At 58.2% G+C, this 14,849-nt stretch overlaps 7 protein-coding genes across 7 annotated transcripts; 2 read left to right on the forward strand and 5 right to left on the reverse strand.

Annotated features, from left to right (window-relative positions):
* The first annotated feature begins 215 nt into the window (after window positions 1-215).
* SCHCODRAFT_02642967 (uncharacterized protein) lies at window positions 216-2,788 on the forward strand. The gene is made up of 6 exons (XM_003027085.2): window positions 216-561; window positions 621-701; window positions 761-836; window positions 887-998; window positions 1,080-2,213; window positions 2,268-2,788. The coding sequence occupies exons 1-6, from the start codon at window positions 517-519 to the stop codon at window positions 2,461-2,463; spliced, it is 1,644 nt and encodes a 547-aa protein (XP_003027131.1). The 5' UTR covers window positions 216-516; the 3' UTR covers window positions 2,464-2,788.
* A 75-nt stretch (window positions 2,789-2,863) lies between these two features.
* Window positions 2,864-4,570, reverse strand: SCHCODRAFT_02642970 (uncharacterized protein). Its single transcript, XM_003027259.2, has 4 exons — window positions 4,478-4,570; window positions 3,873-4,420; window positions 3,329-3,821; window positions 2,864-3,281 (listed from the first exon to the last, which is right to left on the reverse strand). The coding sequence occupies exons 1-4, from the start codon at window positions 4,483-4,485 to the stop codon at window positions 3,092-3,094; spliced, it is 1,239 nt and encodes a 412-aa protein (XP_003027305.2). The 5' UTR covers window positions 4,486-4,570; the 3' UTR covers window positions 2,864-3,091.
* Window positions 4,571-4,850: 280 nt separating this feature from the next.
* On the reverse strand, window positions 4,851-5,812 carry SCHCODRAFT_02519161 (Osmotin, thaumatin-like protein; the record flags this gene model as incomplete). The annotated part of the gene is made up of 4 exons (XM_003027260.1): window positions 4,851-4,876; window positions 4,926-5,098; window positions 5,199-5,364; window positions 5,416-5,812. 4 exons carry the CDS (start codon window positions 5,810-5,812, stop codon window positions 4,851-4,853), a joined length of 762 nt encoding a protein of 253 aa, XP_003027306.1.
* An 806-nt stretch (window positions 5,813-6,618) lies between these two features.
* Window positions 6,619-7,264, reverse strand: SCHCODRAFT_02110154 (uncharacterized protein). The gene is made up of 2 exons (XM_050341827.1): window positions 7,083-7,264; window positions 6,619-7,025 (listed from the first exon to the last, which is right to left on the reverse strand). The coding sequence occupies exons 1-2, from the start codon at window positions 7,085-7,087 to the stop codon at window positions 6,701-6,703; spliced, it is 330 nt and encodes a 109-aa protein (XP_050197432.1). The 5' UTR covers window positions 7,088-7,264; the 3' UTR covers window positions 6,619-6,700.
* A 195-nt stretch (window positions 7,265-7,459) lies between these two features.
* SCHCODRAFT_02693547 (uncharacterized protein) lies at window positions 7,460-10,503 on the forward strand. Its single transcript, XM_050346855.1, has 6 exons — window positions 7,460-7,789; window positions 7,839-8,889; window positions 8,938-9,143; window positions 9,194-9,370; window positions 9,432-9,632; window positions 9,722-10,503. Exons 1-6 carry the CDS (start codon window positions 7,637-7,639, stop codon window positions 10,265-10,267), a joined length of 2,334 nt encoding a protein of 777 aa, XP_050197433.1. The 5' UTR covers window positions 7,460-7,636; the 3' UTR covers window positions 10,268-10,503.
* Window positions 10,504-10,663: 160 nt separating this feature from the next.
* On the reverse strand, window positions 10,664-12,547 carry SCHCODRAFT_01107153 (uncharacterized protein; the record flags this gene model as incomplete). Its single annotated transcript, XM_003027261.2, has 3 exons — window positions 10,664-11,984; window positions 12,033-12,403; window positions 12,464-12,547. The coding sequence occupies 3 exons, from the start codon at window positions 12,545-12,547 to the stop codon at window positions 10,664-10,666; spliced, it is 1,776 nt and encodes a 591-aa protein (XP_003027307.1).
* Window positions 12,548-13,146: 599 nt separating this feature from the next.
* On the reverse strand, window positions 13,147-14,796 carry SCHCODRAFT_02642982 (uncharacterized protein). Its single transcript, XM_003027262.2, has 6 exons — window positions 14,338-14,796; window positions 14,273-14,285; window positions 14,054-14,216; window positions 13,518-13,986; window positions 13,433-13,463; window positions 13,147-13,380 (listed from the first exon to the last, which is right to left on the reverse strand). The coding sequence occupies exons 1-6, from the start codon at window positions 14,454-14,456 to the stop codon at window positions 13,219-13,221; spliced, it is 957 nt and encodes a 318-aa protein (XP_003027308.2). The 5' UTR covers window positions 14,457-14,796; the 3' UTR covers window positions 13,147-13,218.
* Window positions 14,797-14,849: the final 53 nt, after the last annotated feature.

Here is a 14,849-nt window from a genome sequence, read left to right on the forward strand (position 1 = left end):
CTTGTGTGCCTTCGCCCTTTATACACGATCCCTCCTTCGTCATTAGCCATTTAAAGGCTCTCGTGGTCGATTTAGGCACTCTTGGTGCCTCTCAACGCAGCCTTGACGCCGCTCAACACACGACGCCTAACGCGATGACCGCGCCGCACTCAATGCCCACCTGAGCGCCAAGCGATAGTACACCATCGCACGTGCGCACCAAAAGCGCGCTTGAGCTCGTCCGCCCCGTTCAACCCCCGTCGTCCGCGTTGAACTTCGCGCCGCGCCCGACGAGCTGCCAGCCGTCGAGGGGGCGTGTCGAAAGGGATCCGAGGTGCCGCAGACCTTAGGGCCGCGACCGTGACGTATATATGAGCAGATGGGGAGCGGGCTTGGGAACGGCGCGCACGTTGCAAAGTCTAATAAATACCTGGCGCCACCGAACAGCGTCTGGGCTGTTCTCCTCGTTGTCTCCGACGTTCATCTCGCCCGCGCGTCTATCCCCCCTCAGCGTTCACTGCTCATTCTCCCCTATTGATGACGGCCAATCCTATCGCGCCGCTGCTTGGTACTGTCTTCAACGTGCGTTGACGTCGTTCGGGTTGGTGTAGGGTGATCGGCTCACTGTTTGTGTCGCGCAGTCCATCCTCGAGGTCTTCCTGCTATGTTGTTGCGGATATGTGCTGGCTGGCAAGGGTGTGCTAGATAAGAAGACGCAGAAGGTGCGTGCGCGTCGCTTAGATATGAGGCGCGCGGCTAACATTGTTTCCCCTCATCACAGCAACTAAATCGGCTGAACGTCTCACTCTTCACCCCTGCGCTGCTGTTCTCGAAGGTCGCATTCTTCTTGTCGCCAGGTGCGTAGGACGTGTCAGATGGCAGGACGAGTGCTGACCGGGATTTCCAGCCAAGCTTCGTGAACTATGGGTCATCCCTATATTCTTTGTGATCGTCACCGTCGTCTCGATGGTCGTTGCATACGTCCTGGGGCTCATTTTCCGCCTCAAGCGATCGCAAAGGTGTGTAATGCTCCCTCCTTCACCGTAATAACAATTCCTGTCGTCCATCGTCTCCCCTCCTTCGTACTAATCTTCCCTCAGAGCCTTCTCCATGGCCTCCGCCATGTTCATGAACTCCAACTCCCTCCCCATCGCCCTCATGCAATCCCTCGTCGTCACTGTACCAGGCCTCAAGTGGTACGAAGGTGACAATAAGAACGCGATGGTTGGCCGCGCCCTCACCTACCTCGTCCTCTACTCCACCCTCGGCATGGTCCTTCGCTGGTCCTACGGCGTCCGTCTTCTCTCCCAAGCCGATGATGAGGTTGCCCCGCAACTAGAGGATGGCGAGGCCGACGAGCGCACCCCGCTCCTTGTCGAGCGCCTTTCCTCGCAGCTGGAAAGCAACGGAATGACGAGCGCGCCCCCGCCTGTTGTCGGTCGGCCCGGGATGCCGGTCCGTCGGCGCACGACGTTTTACAAGTCCTTCCCCAACTCCCCAAATGAGTCGAGCGCGGACTTGCCCTCCGTGCGCACTCCAGTTGCCTCCGGCTCGCCACTTCAGTCCTCCCCTACAAGCTCGGATGACGAATTCGAGGACGACACTGCCCCCGCCACGTCCGCAGGATCGTCTACCACGCTCCCCCTGCACCACGACCCCGCCAAGCCCTTCTCCGATGAGCCTCACGCCCACCATCACCATCACGAACATGCCAGCACCGAACACCACTCGCACGGCTTCTTCCACCGCCTGCCGCGCTACCTGCGCCGCGCGTGGGCCGCGTTTAACGAGTTCATGACCGTTCCGCTTTGGGCCGCGCTCGCCAGCGTCATCGTCGCCTGCGTCCGACCACTTCAACATACGCTCGAGGCGCACGTGCAGCCCATCAAGGGCGCACTCACACAGGCCGGCAACTGCTCCATCCCTCTCACCCTCGTCGTCCTCGGCGCGTACTTTTACAAGGAGCCGCAGGAGGGGCAAAGCGCGAGCAAGTCTAGCAGTATCAAGGGATGGGCGAGGAGCGTGAGGAATGTCTTCCGCCCGGCGTGGTGGCGCGGGGAGCTTCAGGAGCGAAGGAGTAGCAGCATTGTCATCCGCGAGCCGGAGCCAAAGACGCCCGGGGAGACGAGGACGGTGGCCATTGCAGTCTTGTCTCGTATGGTCGTCACGCCGCTCGTGCTCATGCCGCTGATGGCGCTCGCGGCGAAGTACGACTGGCATAGTGTCTTCGAAGAGTGAGCGTGCAACTTGTCTCGATTCATAATTATCATGCTAACAATTGCCTCTAGCCCTGTCTTCGTCGTCGCCAACGTCCTGTTGGTCTCTTCCCCACCCGCCCTTACTCTCGCGCAGATCACACAGGCAGCCTCGGGCGATGCTTTCGAGCGCCTCATCAGCCGCACGATCTTCTGGTCGTATTGCGTCGTCACACCGCCAGCGACGATTGTCTACGTGTTGATTGGCTTACTGTTGTCGAAGATCTAAGGGGCGGTCGAGTGCCCTACTAAATCCCTACGTAGCACCACGCATCCTTTTTTCCACGTACCTTCCATCTATCGTCCCGCGCTTCTATGGTGGTCTCAAGCTACCACGTATATACCACTCTTTCTTCACGGGACGACTCGGACTTCCGCATCTCATCTCGTTTGTATCTACCTCCTAGGCACGTCGTGTAATTTGGCTGTACTTATTCGATAGCTCTTCTCGCTAGCCGCTGTGTACCTTGGGTGTATGAATCGCCTAGCAATGTGCAATGTAGTGTTCGACCTCACAAAGGTGTGCCGGTATCTCGGCGATGGTTAAAGGTCGCCTTACCAACTCTCTGTCTTCGGCAGGACCTTTGGAGCTAAACAGTGGAAGATGAAGCATACTTGTATCAACGTGGGTCGAAGTTACCGACGCTGATCTGCTTTTCTCTTCGCCTCCGCTTTCGCTGGGTATACACATCCAGCTACTAATGTCTAGCAACCAAAGAGTAATATGGGGAGCGTATGCTACCTCACGCTACCGTTATCTGAAGAGTAAGATGGTCCATGCTATACATTCAGTATCTCTCAAGTTTATCATACAGTCTAATTCAAGCTGTGCCGTACAATCATACCATACCCAAATCTCAGTTGGAAGAATCATCACTATCAGACGCATTGGTAACCTCCTCGCCTGCGTAGCTGCGAAACAGCCTTTCCTCATAGTCTGCCTGCACCTGTGCAATGGTCCCATAGTCATCCATGACTTCGCTGTCGGACCTGATGAGTCGCACATAAGACATCTCCACTGCGCGCACGACGTCGGCGTCGTTCTGTCTGTAGCAGCCATGAGCACAGGAAGAAAGGAAGACTGTCGAACGCACTTCGACTCATCAGGCTGAATGTGTCGCAAATAAGCCATGAAGACCGTATGGTGCGCAGACGTCGCGAATGTGTAAATCTGCCGCCAACGCTCCTGCCCAGTCGGGACAGTGTGCCGCATCATCTTCGCGTACCCTTGCGTGGGGCGCCCATATAGATCGGAAGAATGATCGTGGTACATCAAGGTCCACGAATTCCCCACAACGGTGTCGATGGCTAACGCGCTGTGCTCGCCTCGTTGATTAAGCGGCACGACCCATGTCATCTTGTCGCCGACGCGACGAGTGGCCTGCCCGAACTCCCTTTTCGGGTCGTCGGCCTCTGCGTCGTACACAGATTTGCGTATCTTCCAGCCGCGCGTCTGATATTTAGCGAGTGCTGCTTCTTCGCGACGAGCAGGGGTCTTGCGCGCGACCAGCGCGCGCTTTGCATGATAAGTCTCGTACGGGAACAGCGCATACGCGTTCCGATGCGTGATCACGTTCATGACGGCAGCTAGACGAAGATCAGCTCTGCATCATAACAACCAGACTAGTGAAGACATACTGCAATGGAAATCAAGAATGAGGTCCATGACCCCGAAGCGCGCTGTGATGAGCTGGATCATATCGTCCGGATAGTTGGGCTTGACAAAGTTGTATGCGCCGCACATGGCATTCGAGCCATAGATTCCCGCACCAGCGAAGCCAGCCAAGACGCCAGGGATCAACTCATCGCGCGCGACTTCGACGGTGAACGAGGGCGATTGTGTGTGGCGCGGCTTATACTGGTACCCAAGAGACATCAGGAAGTCGCCGATGCGCCTCGCGTAGCGATGCTCCGTGTATATGTCGAGGTCAGACGAGGTAAACTCATATCTCCCCATGAACTGGAGGGCGACAGATCCGGATATGACTGTCCCTGTCTCGCTTTGCAGCAGCTGGAAGCGGTCAACTTCGTCGGCGGACATGAAGCGCGACAGGGTGCGCTTGAGATTGTACGCTCTTTGGAAGTGGGACTTCACGGCCCTGTAGGCATCTTTGCAGGTCCGCGAGTAGCGAACGAGCTCGAGGGGCGTGAGACACGAGCACAGATAGTCGTCGCAGGTGTCTGGGCTGCGGGCAGTAAAGCCTGTAAGCCTCTCATCGTCCGCGAGCGTGAATAACCCTCACAGGATCATCGTTCACGACCAGAAAACACCGAGACTTTGGAAATGCGCGATATCTCTTCTGGTCTGAACGACTACGACGGTTGGGGACAAGAACGGCGCCTGATCTTGATCTCGGCATATTCCGACATTGGTGACCGCACACATCACCAGTTCGATTCCGCTCCTGGTTTGCTCCTGGTCCAGAGTATATTTCAACCTTCGCATGGCCGTCAGCCTGTCTGGATGTACGCGCGGACATCCGACAGCTGTACTTCCTAACTCAGTCTCATATCGTCACGTCGAAGTAACCTTGGTATATTGTCGCAACCAGAGTGAACGGCCGTACAACATAATAGCACTTTTCCATTGAAACCCTACGAACCACATAGTGATACTCATGGACAGAAGGTGAGAGTGTAGTCTGCCATCTGGTGAGCTTCCCATGCACATAATGCGAGAGATGGACGCACCAGCCGCGTTGGTATCCGGGCAAGTCCAGAGAGCGGTGCCAGAGGACTCGTCATAAGCATAGACGTAGGAGTCCTCGCAAGAGTCCTTGAAGTAGTCGTAGTACTGAACACCGTCGGGCGGGCAGGTGTCAGCCGTGTTGTGCGAGCCGCTGCAGCAGTTGGCGGAGTCGGCCCTGACATAGGGTGTCAGTATGATTCAAGGAAAAGAGTGGAAGGGGGCGGCGACAGTATTCGAAGAGCAGGGGCAGCGGTAAAAGGGAGGTAAGCACGTACTGGTTCCCATCGAGGTTAGCGTAGCAAGCGGACTTGCAGCCAACAACAGAGCCGTCGGCCCCAAGCTGCTGAAGCTCTGCCGGGCAGTTGGGGTTCAGGTCGGCAGGGCAGCTCGCGGTGTGGCAGTCGGAAGCCGACAAGGTGATGGCCATGGGAAGGTTAAAGCCTGCGAGGAGCGTATTGAGTGATTGCCTAGGTGAAGCAGCGAGGAGCTCACCATCGACAAGCGAGACATCGTACCAGTCCTGGTCGTTCGCCGCGTTGAGCGTCCACTCCGCGACCGACGCGGGTGGCACACCCGTTCCAGAGCTACGATCGCACTCAAGGCCGCCATTGCAGCCACCGGTCTCGCAAGACGTCGGGCCGGGGTTGGTGCTGAAGTCGCAGTTCGTACGGCCCCAGATGCGGCCCGCCGTCCACCCGTCGGGGACGGTGAAGGTCACGGTCGCGCCGGCGGCCTGCTCCCATCCCGTCGCCTGGTCCGGGACGACGGTGCCCGCGTTGAGGTCGGTAAACAAGCCCGGCCAAATGGTGAAGGCGCAGTTGTTGGTGACGGTGAAGGTGCGCGCAGTGGCGACGGAGACGAGCGCGGAGAGGATGGCGAAGCTCTGCATGTTGAAAGCTGGTATGAGGTCGTGAGCTGTCCGATGGTCAGCCTTCAACGCAGGAAAGCCTTATATACGCGAAGGGTCCGTCCTCGTGGGATTGTCGGGTGACCGACACCAACCATCGTCGTTGCTTGGTCCCTCCAGACCCTCGAGGGCGCATGTGAATGACAGACCTACGCCCAGCCCCGTTTGTTCGACGATATTCCATCGCAGTGCATGTCCGCAAAGCTGCTGCGCGCGCCCGTAGCCAAGGTTCGCGCAGAAGCGACCAAAATAAATGCAGGCCTCTGCAGCTCAGCGGGCCAGTCTACTCGCAGTACGCGCCCGCCACCTCTCGTGACGACCAGGAACTCATGCGCGGTTGCGTGAGGGGATAATTTAGAGCGTACCAGAATGAAAGGCAGGCACCCCGCTCGTGTGTCACACGAGGCGAGAGCACGGGAGGGCGAAGGCTACGAGGCCGCGCGCGAGTGATAGGCGGGGGAGAGTCGACGGACGCACGGCGTGCATGGAGCAGTGGAGCTGGACATGCTGGTCTTGACAAAGGGAGCGAAGAGCCGCAGTGTTCCTGAAGATCTTCATTCAAAAGTACGGATGGATGCTGGCCGCAATAGAGGCTGACTGCGGACGGGCGACCGAAGTCACGGGCTTGCTGCTTTGTAACGTCCATGTCGTCGTCGTCGTCCCCTCCCCCTTCCCCCCTTCCCGCGCTCCCTTCCAAGCGCGCCATCCCTTACCAGCGTCGGCGGCTCCGAGGTCAGGTCAATGAACTCGATGTACCAGTACGAGCGGCCTCCGAGCCTCGTACGAGCGGCCCCGTTTGCATCGTGCATCGTGATTTCGCGCCGACACAGCTCGAGGTCGGAGAGATGTTCGACGGCCCAGCCGAGCGTCTCAATTCTCAATCCAGGCGCCGCATATTCGGCTGATCGCGCGCTTGAACCAGAGCTCCTGCAGGCTTTCACAACGCCTGTTCATGTCGCGCATCGTCAGTGCGTACGTGATGACGGCAAGCGAAGCTGTGTGCTGGGCTGCCTCGTCGGCCTGGTAGACAATTGCAACATGAGCAGTTCGTGCTGCGTGCCGATGTGAATTCGGTTTGAGCCGGGTTCGTCGACTAGCATATTTGACCCGCCTTGTCTGCGAGTGCCTGGCGCGCATGCGCTGGCAAGCTTTGCCCGCGAGAGCAACAGACGAAGCTAGCTTAACAAAAATCGTCCTATAGGCCCCAAGGATCATCGTCCATTGCACGGCCTACTGCGCTCATCTCCGCTACCTCATAGTAGCCGGAATCCTGCGTGACCCCAGTCCGCCTCTAATTCAGGCGTCGTCCTAAGGATCTGAGGTCAGCGTGTAAAACAATACGATCTGTGCGCCCATTGATAGTATCGGCGTTGTCGCCGGGGGCGCACTTCAGGTTTGAACGGGTCGAGGGAAGGACAGAGGTGACTGGATGCGGGGTGGTGGTAACTCATTTCGGTGATCGCCGATTCTGACAGTTCGGTACCCACAAAGGGTATGTAGGCTCTTCTCATACCACCAGTAGTCCGTACTTCCTGTTCTCCCGACTTCTGCCCTCTTACTGATAGGAGACGTCTATGGCTACAGACATCTTTTATAACGGTGAGCATAAGCACCGCGCCGCGAGCTTCAAGCCCCTTAACCCGTCCTGCTGCTGCCACCGCTGCCTCCACCGAAACTCCTCGCGTTTTCCCTCCCAGTCTGACCGTCCAGACCTTGCTCGACCGCAGCCCTCCGATATAGCTGCGTACCCGGCAGGTTGGACCATAGAAAGCTGCACACCCTGGTGCTCTCCAGACACAGAACATCATGGCTGCGAATCTGTATAGCTATTGTGTCGGTCCTATGCCTATCGACGACTTCCTTCACGAGTTCGTACCACGAAAATCCACCCCAGAGACCCCCGAATACACCTACGGTGTCAACGAGGACTGCAAAGAAGCGGACCTGTATTCCATCTTGGTAAGTCTGCTTAGCGCATGGCTCGTAATCGGACTGACCACCACTGCAGCTTGACGGCGCGAAGTCCTTGATACGCAAGCACCACCTCCTGGACTCCAGCAACAACCCCGACCAACTCGCGAAATCTGGCGAAAAGCTGAAGCCCGACGCGATGGCCTGTGGCGTAGGCGACGGTACATATATAGGGGTCACCTTGGAAGGCATCCATAACGGCGACAAAGTCGCTCAGTCTCGCAAAGACGCACTCGGCGCTGAGGAGAAGCGTGAGAAGGACATCTTCTGCGACATGGCAAACCCCGAATCTCGCGTCACGACGAATAACAGCGAGTCGATAGATCAGGTCCTGCGATACGTTGAGGAGATCCACACACGCCAACCTCGCTGCTTCTCATTCTTCCTCTTCTTCACAAAGCACTACTTCCGCCTCATCCGAGCCGATCACGATGGTCTCATCGTGACAGATTGCACACAATGGACTGGAAAGTTGTACCCGAACCGCCTGAACGACTTCTTCTTCCGCCTCGATCACCTCAGCCGCGAGGAGCAGGGCTTTGACACGTCTGTTCGGGAGTCGGATGATGCGCAAGAGGAGGCTGTCGCCAGAGATGCTCTCAAGTCCTATATCCCCGACGAGACTCAGATCGCCGAGCCCATTCGCAAGATGGGTGTGCCTGTCAAGCATGGCGAACCGGCGATGGGGTTCCGCTGGTACTACATCTGGGCACCAACTGTTCAACAGCGCGGGCTACGCGCGCGCGCGACCCGCGGCTATCCAGCCTGGGATTCGGAAGAGAAGAAGATCGTCTGGATCAAGGACTCGTGGCGGTCGAGCAACAAGCTCATACCAGAGTCGGTGGTCATTGATCAGCTGAACGAGGCGAAAGTAGAGTTCGCGCCCACGCTCTTCTGCGGCGGCGATCTCCCTGGGCCGACCCAGCAGACTCGAACACACGAGTTCGTCAACGCGTCGTGGAACAGGGGGCAGCGTAAGCCGCACCATCCGCGCATACACCACCGCCTGGCGGAAACATTTGGGCGACCTCTATGGGAGTTCGAGTCGTCGAAGCATCTGCTTCAGATAATGCACGATGTGTTCACCTGTACGCCACTCCTATTGTCCTTCTGTCACTTATCTGACCACTTGCTAGGTCATCGCATGGCCGTATCCAGGTGCCGGAAGCTCCACCGAGACTTCAGCGCCTGGAACATCCTCTACGATCCTAAATCAAAGAGGGGTATCTTGACGGACTGGGATCTATGCGCACCGATGCCTAGAGTAGAGGCATGCGAGAAGGATCCGAACATCAACTCTCTGGCGCAGATACCGAACAGCTCTGGCCAACCCGAACGCACGGTAAGCAGTTCCTCGTCACGACATTCGCAGTGAGACTGAGCCACATGCAGGGAACGTGGATGTTCATGTCCGTAAAAATCCAGGACATGCACCCTCACCTGCATACTGTCCAGGACGACCTGGAGGCCCTGTTCTGGGTGGGCGTATACATGATCACGTTGTATATGCCCATCCCAAGAGCGAACGCTCTCGCTATCGTGGACGACGTGTTTCTGGCTTACAGTTTCGTGGACGGCATCCCCACGGGCGGCGGTATGAAAGCAGCATTTCTTGGAGATTTTGTACTAGGACAATATTGCCTCGAGTTCCGTCTCCCCGGGACTGGCTTTCTGGATCGACTCCTACAAGCAGCTGATCGCCGACTGGCTTCGTTATCTGACCGCGCTCAAGAAGTACAGACCGGACGCGCTCCTTGACCCACCGGCTCCTACAGATCTGCGCGATTACGACAAGCTTGATGAGATTTGGAGGCGAATACTTGAGCAGAGCGTCTTCATGGACAACGATCGCCTCACGACCCGGACCACACGCGAGACCCCTTCCACGTCACTGCGGTTTACAGGAAAGCTCTGGCAGAGGAAGCGGACAAGCGGGCTGACCTTCAGGCCGAATTGAAATGGGCTGAGGCGGCGATGCGACGGGCGGAGATGGAGCGGGGCAACCCCAGCGCGTCTATCGAGTTGGGCCTCCATCAAAACTACGGCGGGGGTACCTCGCATAGCAACACCATCCTTGAGCGCTCGGCGGTGACGAGGGAAGACGAGAAAGACGTCGAGGAGGAGGAGGAGGAGGAGGAGGAGGAGGAGGAGGAGGAGGAAGGGGCGGAGGAAGGGGCGCACAAGGAGTTCACGGAGGAGCATGACGAAGGGGAGAACGCGGAGGCGTCTGACTTACGGTCTCCCTCCCGTTTGGCACCGCTCCCTGCGGGCGAAGACGCGGGCATGAGATTGAACAGCTGGGAGGAGACGGTTGTGGCACACGAAACGAACGAGCAGGAAGCGGGGCGCGCGGCGAAGCGACAAAGGACTTCGTCGGCGGGAGCCTTCAGACGCACTTCTCTGTCCGACCCGGAATCGTCTGGGCTGACGTCGCCGCGTAACCGCAAGAACTCGACGCTGCAGTAGGTGATTGAGGCGTGATGGATTTGATGCCAGTTGTTGGGTGGGGACATTCGCATAGTATTTGTTGCACAGGCTGCGGATTCACTTGTGTTCAATACGCGTATGTATTTTCGATGGGCAGGTCTTCAGGGATGTTCTTGTAATATTGCATACTCCTCTGTCCCTATGAGCAACCACGTTATCCGCATGGTGCGCGTCTGCGTCAGAATCGCGCGCTGCAGATGCGCATTAGAGGCCAGTTCAGAAGTCGCTTGTCATACAACTCTTGCCAACGACGCTCAGTAAGCAAACATCCTTAGAGAGAACTGTATGCACTAGTATTCCAAGACAACCAATAGCAACAACGAGGTACATACAAACAACATTTCAAGGTAGAGGGATCCTAGAAAGGCAGAACACTCAACTCGTATCCGACCCATCGCTCTGATCCCCATCCCACCCCGCGGCCGAGCTAGCGCTGCTGTCCAACGGAAGATGTCCTACAGGATACGCACGCGCCTTCCCCTTCCCCTCCGGTTCCACATCCCAACCCCACCCTCCACCCCATCCGCTATTGTCCTCCGAGTCGCCCCAGTCCTCGCCCTCGTCGTCCTCCCCATCCGCATCATCATGCCTTCCATGCCCATCACCATGCACGTCCCACCCACCATGCTCTCCCCACCCCTTCGTAGGGCTATGTTCCACATCCTCGCTACTCCACCCACTCCCGCTGTGCTCGGACCCGACGATGAAGCCCCGCTTCCTCGTCCCGGGACCGCGCACGAAGTTCGACGGCCCCGCCTCCGACACGTCGCCCTCCACCCCCTCCGTGCTGCTCGACCACGCCTCGCTCTCGCTCGGCTCCCAGTCCGGAGGAATCAGATCCACGCTTCTGTCCTCGTCCTCGTCGTCCCCTTCCTCCCCCTCCCCGAACCCGCCATCCCACACCGGCGTCGGCGGCTCTGAGAAGAGGCCGGTGAACTCGATGTGCCAGTACGACCGGCCGACCTCGTCCGCGTCGTGCGTGTTGATCTCGCGCCGGCGCAGCTCGAGGTCGGGCGAGCGCTCTACGGCCCAGACGAGCATCTCGAGCCAGCCGCCGCAGATGCGACTGATCGCCCGGTTGAACCAGAGCTCTTCAAGCCGCACGTAGCGCGTGCCCATGTCGCGCATCGCGGTCGTTACTCTGTCCGCGATAGCGTCGAGCGAGGCTGGGCAGCGAGCTGCGTCGTCTGCCTGGTGGATGACATCGTCTAGCAACTCGTGCTTGGTGCCGATCGAGACTTGCTTGGAAGCGAGTTCGTCGACCATCCGGCGCGCCTTGTCAGCGAGCTCTTGGCGCTCGTCTGCTGGCAGGTCTTTCCGGCGGAAGCAGCAGACGAAGCTCGCGGAGCCCAACTCGTTCTCCCGACCCCATGGGTCCTCCTCCATCGCCCGGCCGACCGCGCTCATCTCTGCAACTTCGTAGCCCCAGTCCTGCGCGACCCCGGTGCAATATGCCTCAAACTCTGGCGTTGTCCACTCGAACTTGTGATCCGCATGTCGGAAGACACGATCTGTGCGCCCTGTGGGGTCGGAGTAGCCACCGGGGCGCACTTCAGGCCGGGTCGGGTCGGGAGGAGGCGAGAAGCGTGCGTTGTAGGCGTAGTTGGGTGTAGTAATGAGGAAGAGGCGTGGGTGGTAGACGCCCATCAGGACCGGGGCGAAGAAGGGAAGGATGGAGACGTCGAGATGCTCGATGCTGCAAGATATGTCAGTTTAGAATATCACACCTGCGATGCTCACGTACACTTCTGTCGCCACAATGCACTCCGCATTCACAAACTCATCGTTCACCACCTCCAAGCCCCCTCGATACAGTCGCGCCTCCATATTCTCATACCGGGCGCACGTATTGTAACCGTACGGGTCTTCTTCCTGGCGCGGCGGCGCGATGCTCAGCTTCGCGAAGTCGAGATCTTGCGTGGACGTGAACAGATCGAGGCCGGTGACCTTGCGGATGTGCAGGTTGGAGATCTCGTCGCAGCCGACGTCGATCGCCTCGAGTGCGGGGTCGATGTCAAGCTGAGCGCGCGTTTGCGCATCGGGGGGATCGAGCCAGGGTGCAGGCTGACAGAGGGTGGAGAGGAGGGAGCCTTCGCCGCAGCCGACGTCAAGGACCTGGGAGGGAAGCGAGATGAGATTAGATGGGAATACAGCATATCATGTCTGAAGCCGCACCTCGGTAACTTTCTCATTGCGAAGGATGTCGAGGATCCAGACGCGCCGCTGGAGGAACAATGGGGGGATGAAGGTAACACGCATGTCCTCGGGCTTGACCGATGTCGGCCATTCTGCGTCGCGGAGTATATGCTGCCCAGCGCTTGGCTCGACCGTAAGCGTCTTCGGTTCTGTCGTCACCGTGTTGGATCGCTCGGCCCGTGTCCTCGTTAACTCTTCCTCAGAGGCCTTGCATGGCTCGACGACCAGCGTCTGGTATGAGTCTATGCCGAGCGGAGTCGCTGTAGCTGTGATCGTAGCAGTCGCAGACATTCAGCAGATAGAGGGGAAGGTGGCAACGGATATAGAAGAGGTCAAGGTGCGTGTCGACCCCGGTACCGGTTTTGGCGAGCCTCAAGGCGTCCATGTGTTCGTGAACGTCTTCTTTAGGTTCATTATCGGCGTGCTGTACACCCCAGAATGCAGGAGCGCGGCCGGATGTCCAGCGACATGGTAGCAGGGCAAAAGCGTTGCGATCGTCAGGGATATGCGCAGAGTGCTGCTGAGATCGCGGGGTACGATGATGAGGCGACGGAGGTAAATGTTTTGTGGCGTCAGACGCGCCGCTCATGCCTGAGAGCAATCTTCTGCATCCCTCAGAGATGGTCCAGATGCTGAACGGAAGCTGCTGCGCCAGTAGAAGAGACAAGAAGGAAGCATCTCAATAATTTACAGTATGAACGAGTGTAGATCAATACAGACGAAGCCACCAACTATCACGCCTTCTCCGTGGGCACATCTGCAGTAGCTAGAGGCTCGGGATCCATCGGTGCTTCCTCAGGAAGAGACGCATCCTTCGCAGACGGAAGCGCGGTAGCTTTCCAAGCCGAGTAGAACTGCGCAACCGCGGCCACCCAGCCGAAGAAAGTGACCCAAGTCTGCATATACGCGTCAGTCCGACTTCGCGCATACCTTCGCCCGAAAACTCACATCATTCTTGAACAGACCCTTCTCCAGCGAGCTACAATACACCGTCAGCATCCTCCTCATTCACAAAGCAGACGAAAGCACTCACTAGTGTATCGTCATCGGCAAATACCCCAGGTTTGCCACGAACTGATTGAACAGCGCGTCCCAGCTGGCCCTCAGCTCCCGCTTCTGCGCCGCCGACATCCCCGCGCGCTTGTACGCTTTGTGCTTCATGACGAGCAGCTTCCTATCCTCCTCCATGTGCGCGAACTGAAGCAGGACGTACGCGGCCCAGAAGCGGCACGAGAGCATGCCCAGGCGGTTCACGTCGACCTCGATGGGCTTGGTGAGTTTGGAGTCGGCGAGCTTGGAGGAGGTGGAGGCGAAGGGGAGTAAGGACGCGGGCGCGGGAAGGGTGGCGGGAACGACGTCTTTTGAGATGAGGTAGGAGAGCTGCTCGAGGGGGAAGAAGCCGAGCATGGACCAGCCCTGCAGGCGCTCGATGTTGTGAAGACGCTTGGTAGGCTGCGGCGTGCGCTCGAGGGAGATGAGCCATTGGAAGATGGGAAGGATGCCTGGATTGAGGTGGGGTGGTTAGTGGTTTGGACGCGTGAGGAAGATAGTAGAGATGAGACCACGCACCCCAGAACGACCACAGCCGGCGCGCGTCGCCGATCGTGCTGGCGAGCTTTCCTGCGCGCACTGCGACTCCGCTCGTGTTCGATTTGCTCATCCCGGCGCGGTGCTGCAGCCGCGCGCGCAAGTGGAGGAGGGGAACGAGGAGCTTGAGGGTGTATTGGACGAGCTGCATTAGGTGCGTGGTTCGTCAGCTGTCAGACACGGAAGGCTCTGACTACTGACTGCAAAGAACTTGCTGTTCGGCGCGTCAGTTCCCCTGCATCATGAACCACATTCCAACCACTCACTCGCTACCACCCCAGGTGCTCAGCAGCCTAACCAGGTGATCGACCGTAGGAGAGGGGGGCACATGCGCAAAAGCACCAAGCACGGCGTCACTGACGCGAACCGCTGAGGACTTGGACATTTTGTTGAAGGTGATTGGGGAAGACGTGGAGAAGCTAAGAAGGAAAGAAGTGTAATAGCAAAAAGGGATTGAAGTAGATGAGAAAGCAAAATAGGATCAGTACGAGATAGAAAGTCAAGGGCTGCTCGTCGTGGTTTGTAGAGAGGTTCGGTCGCTAGCAGACTCCACTAGGAATGACGGGCGGGGGAAGGAGGTGCGGGGATCGGTCCGGGCCGTCGGTTATGAGCGGTGATTGTAGCCGGCTGGCTCTTCGCAGGTTCTGCAGCGAAGTACGCGACGAGAAGGCGCGGCAAGAGGTATCTGAAGCTTGGAGAGGAGGCCTGGTGGTGGTAGAGAGCAGGACACCAATAGCACGTGAGTTCACCGGTAATGGACGCGCCGGCGAAGTTGGGG

The sequence above is a fragment of the Schizophyllum commune genome, assembly GCF_000143185.2.
Source record: "Schizophyllum commune H4-8 unplaced genomic scaffold SCHCOscaffold_14, whole genome shotgun sequence".
Classification (NCBI taxonomy): Eukaryota; Fungi; Basidiomycota; class Agaricomycetes; order Agaricales; family Schizophyllaceae; genus Schizophyllum; species Schizophyllum commune.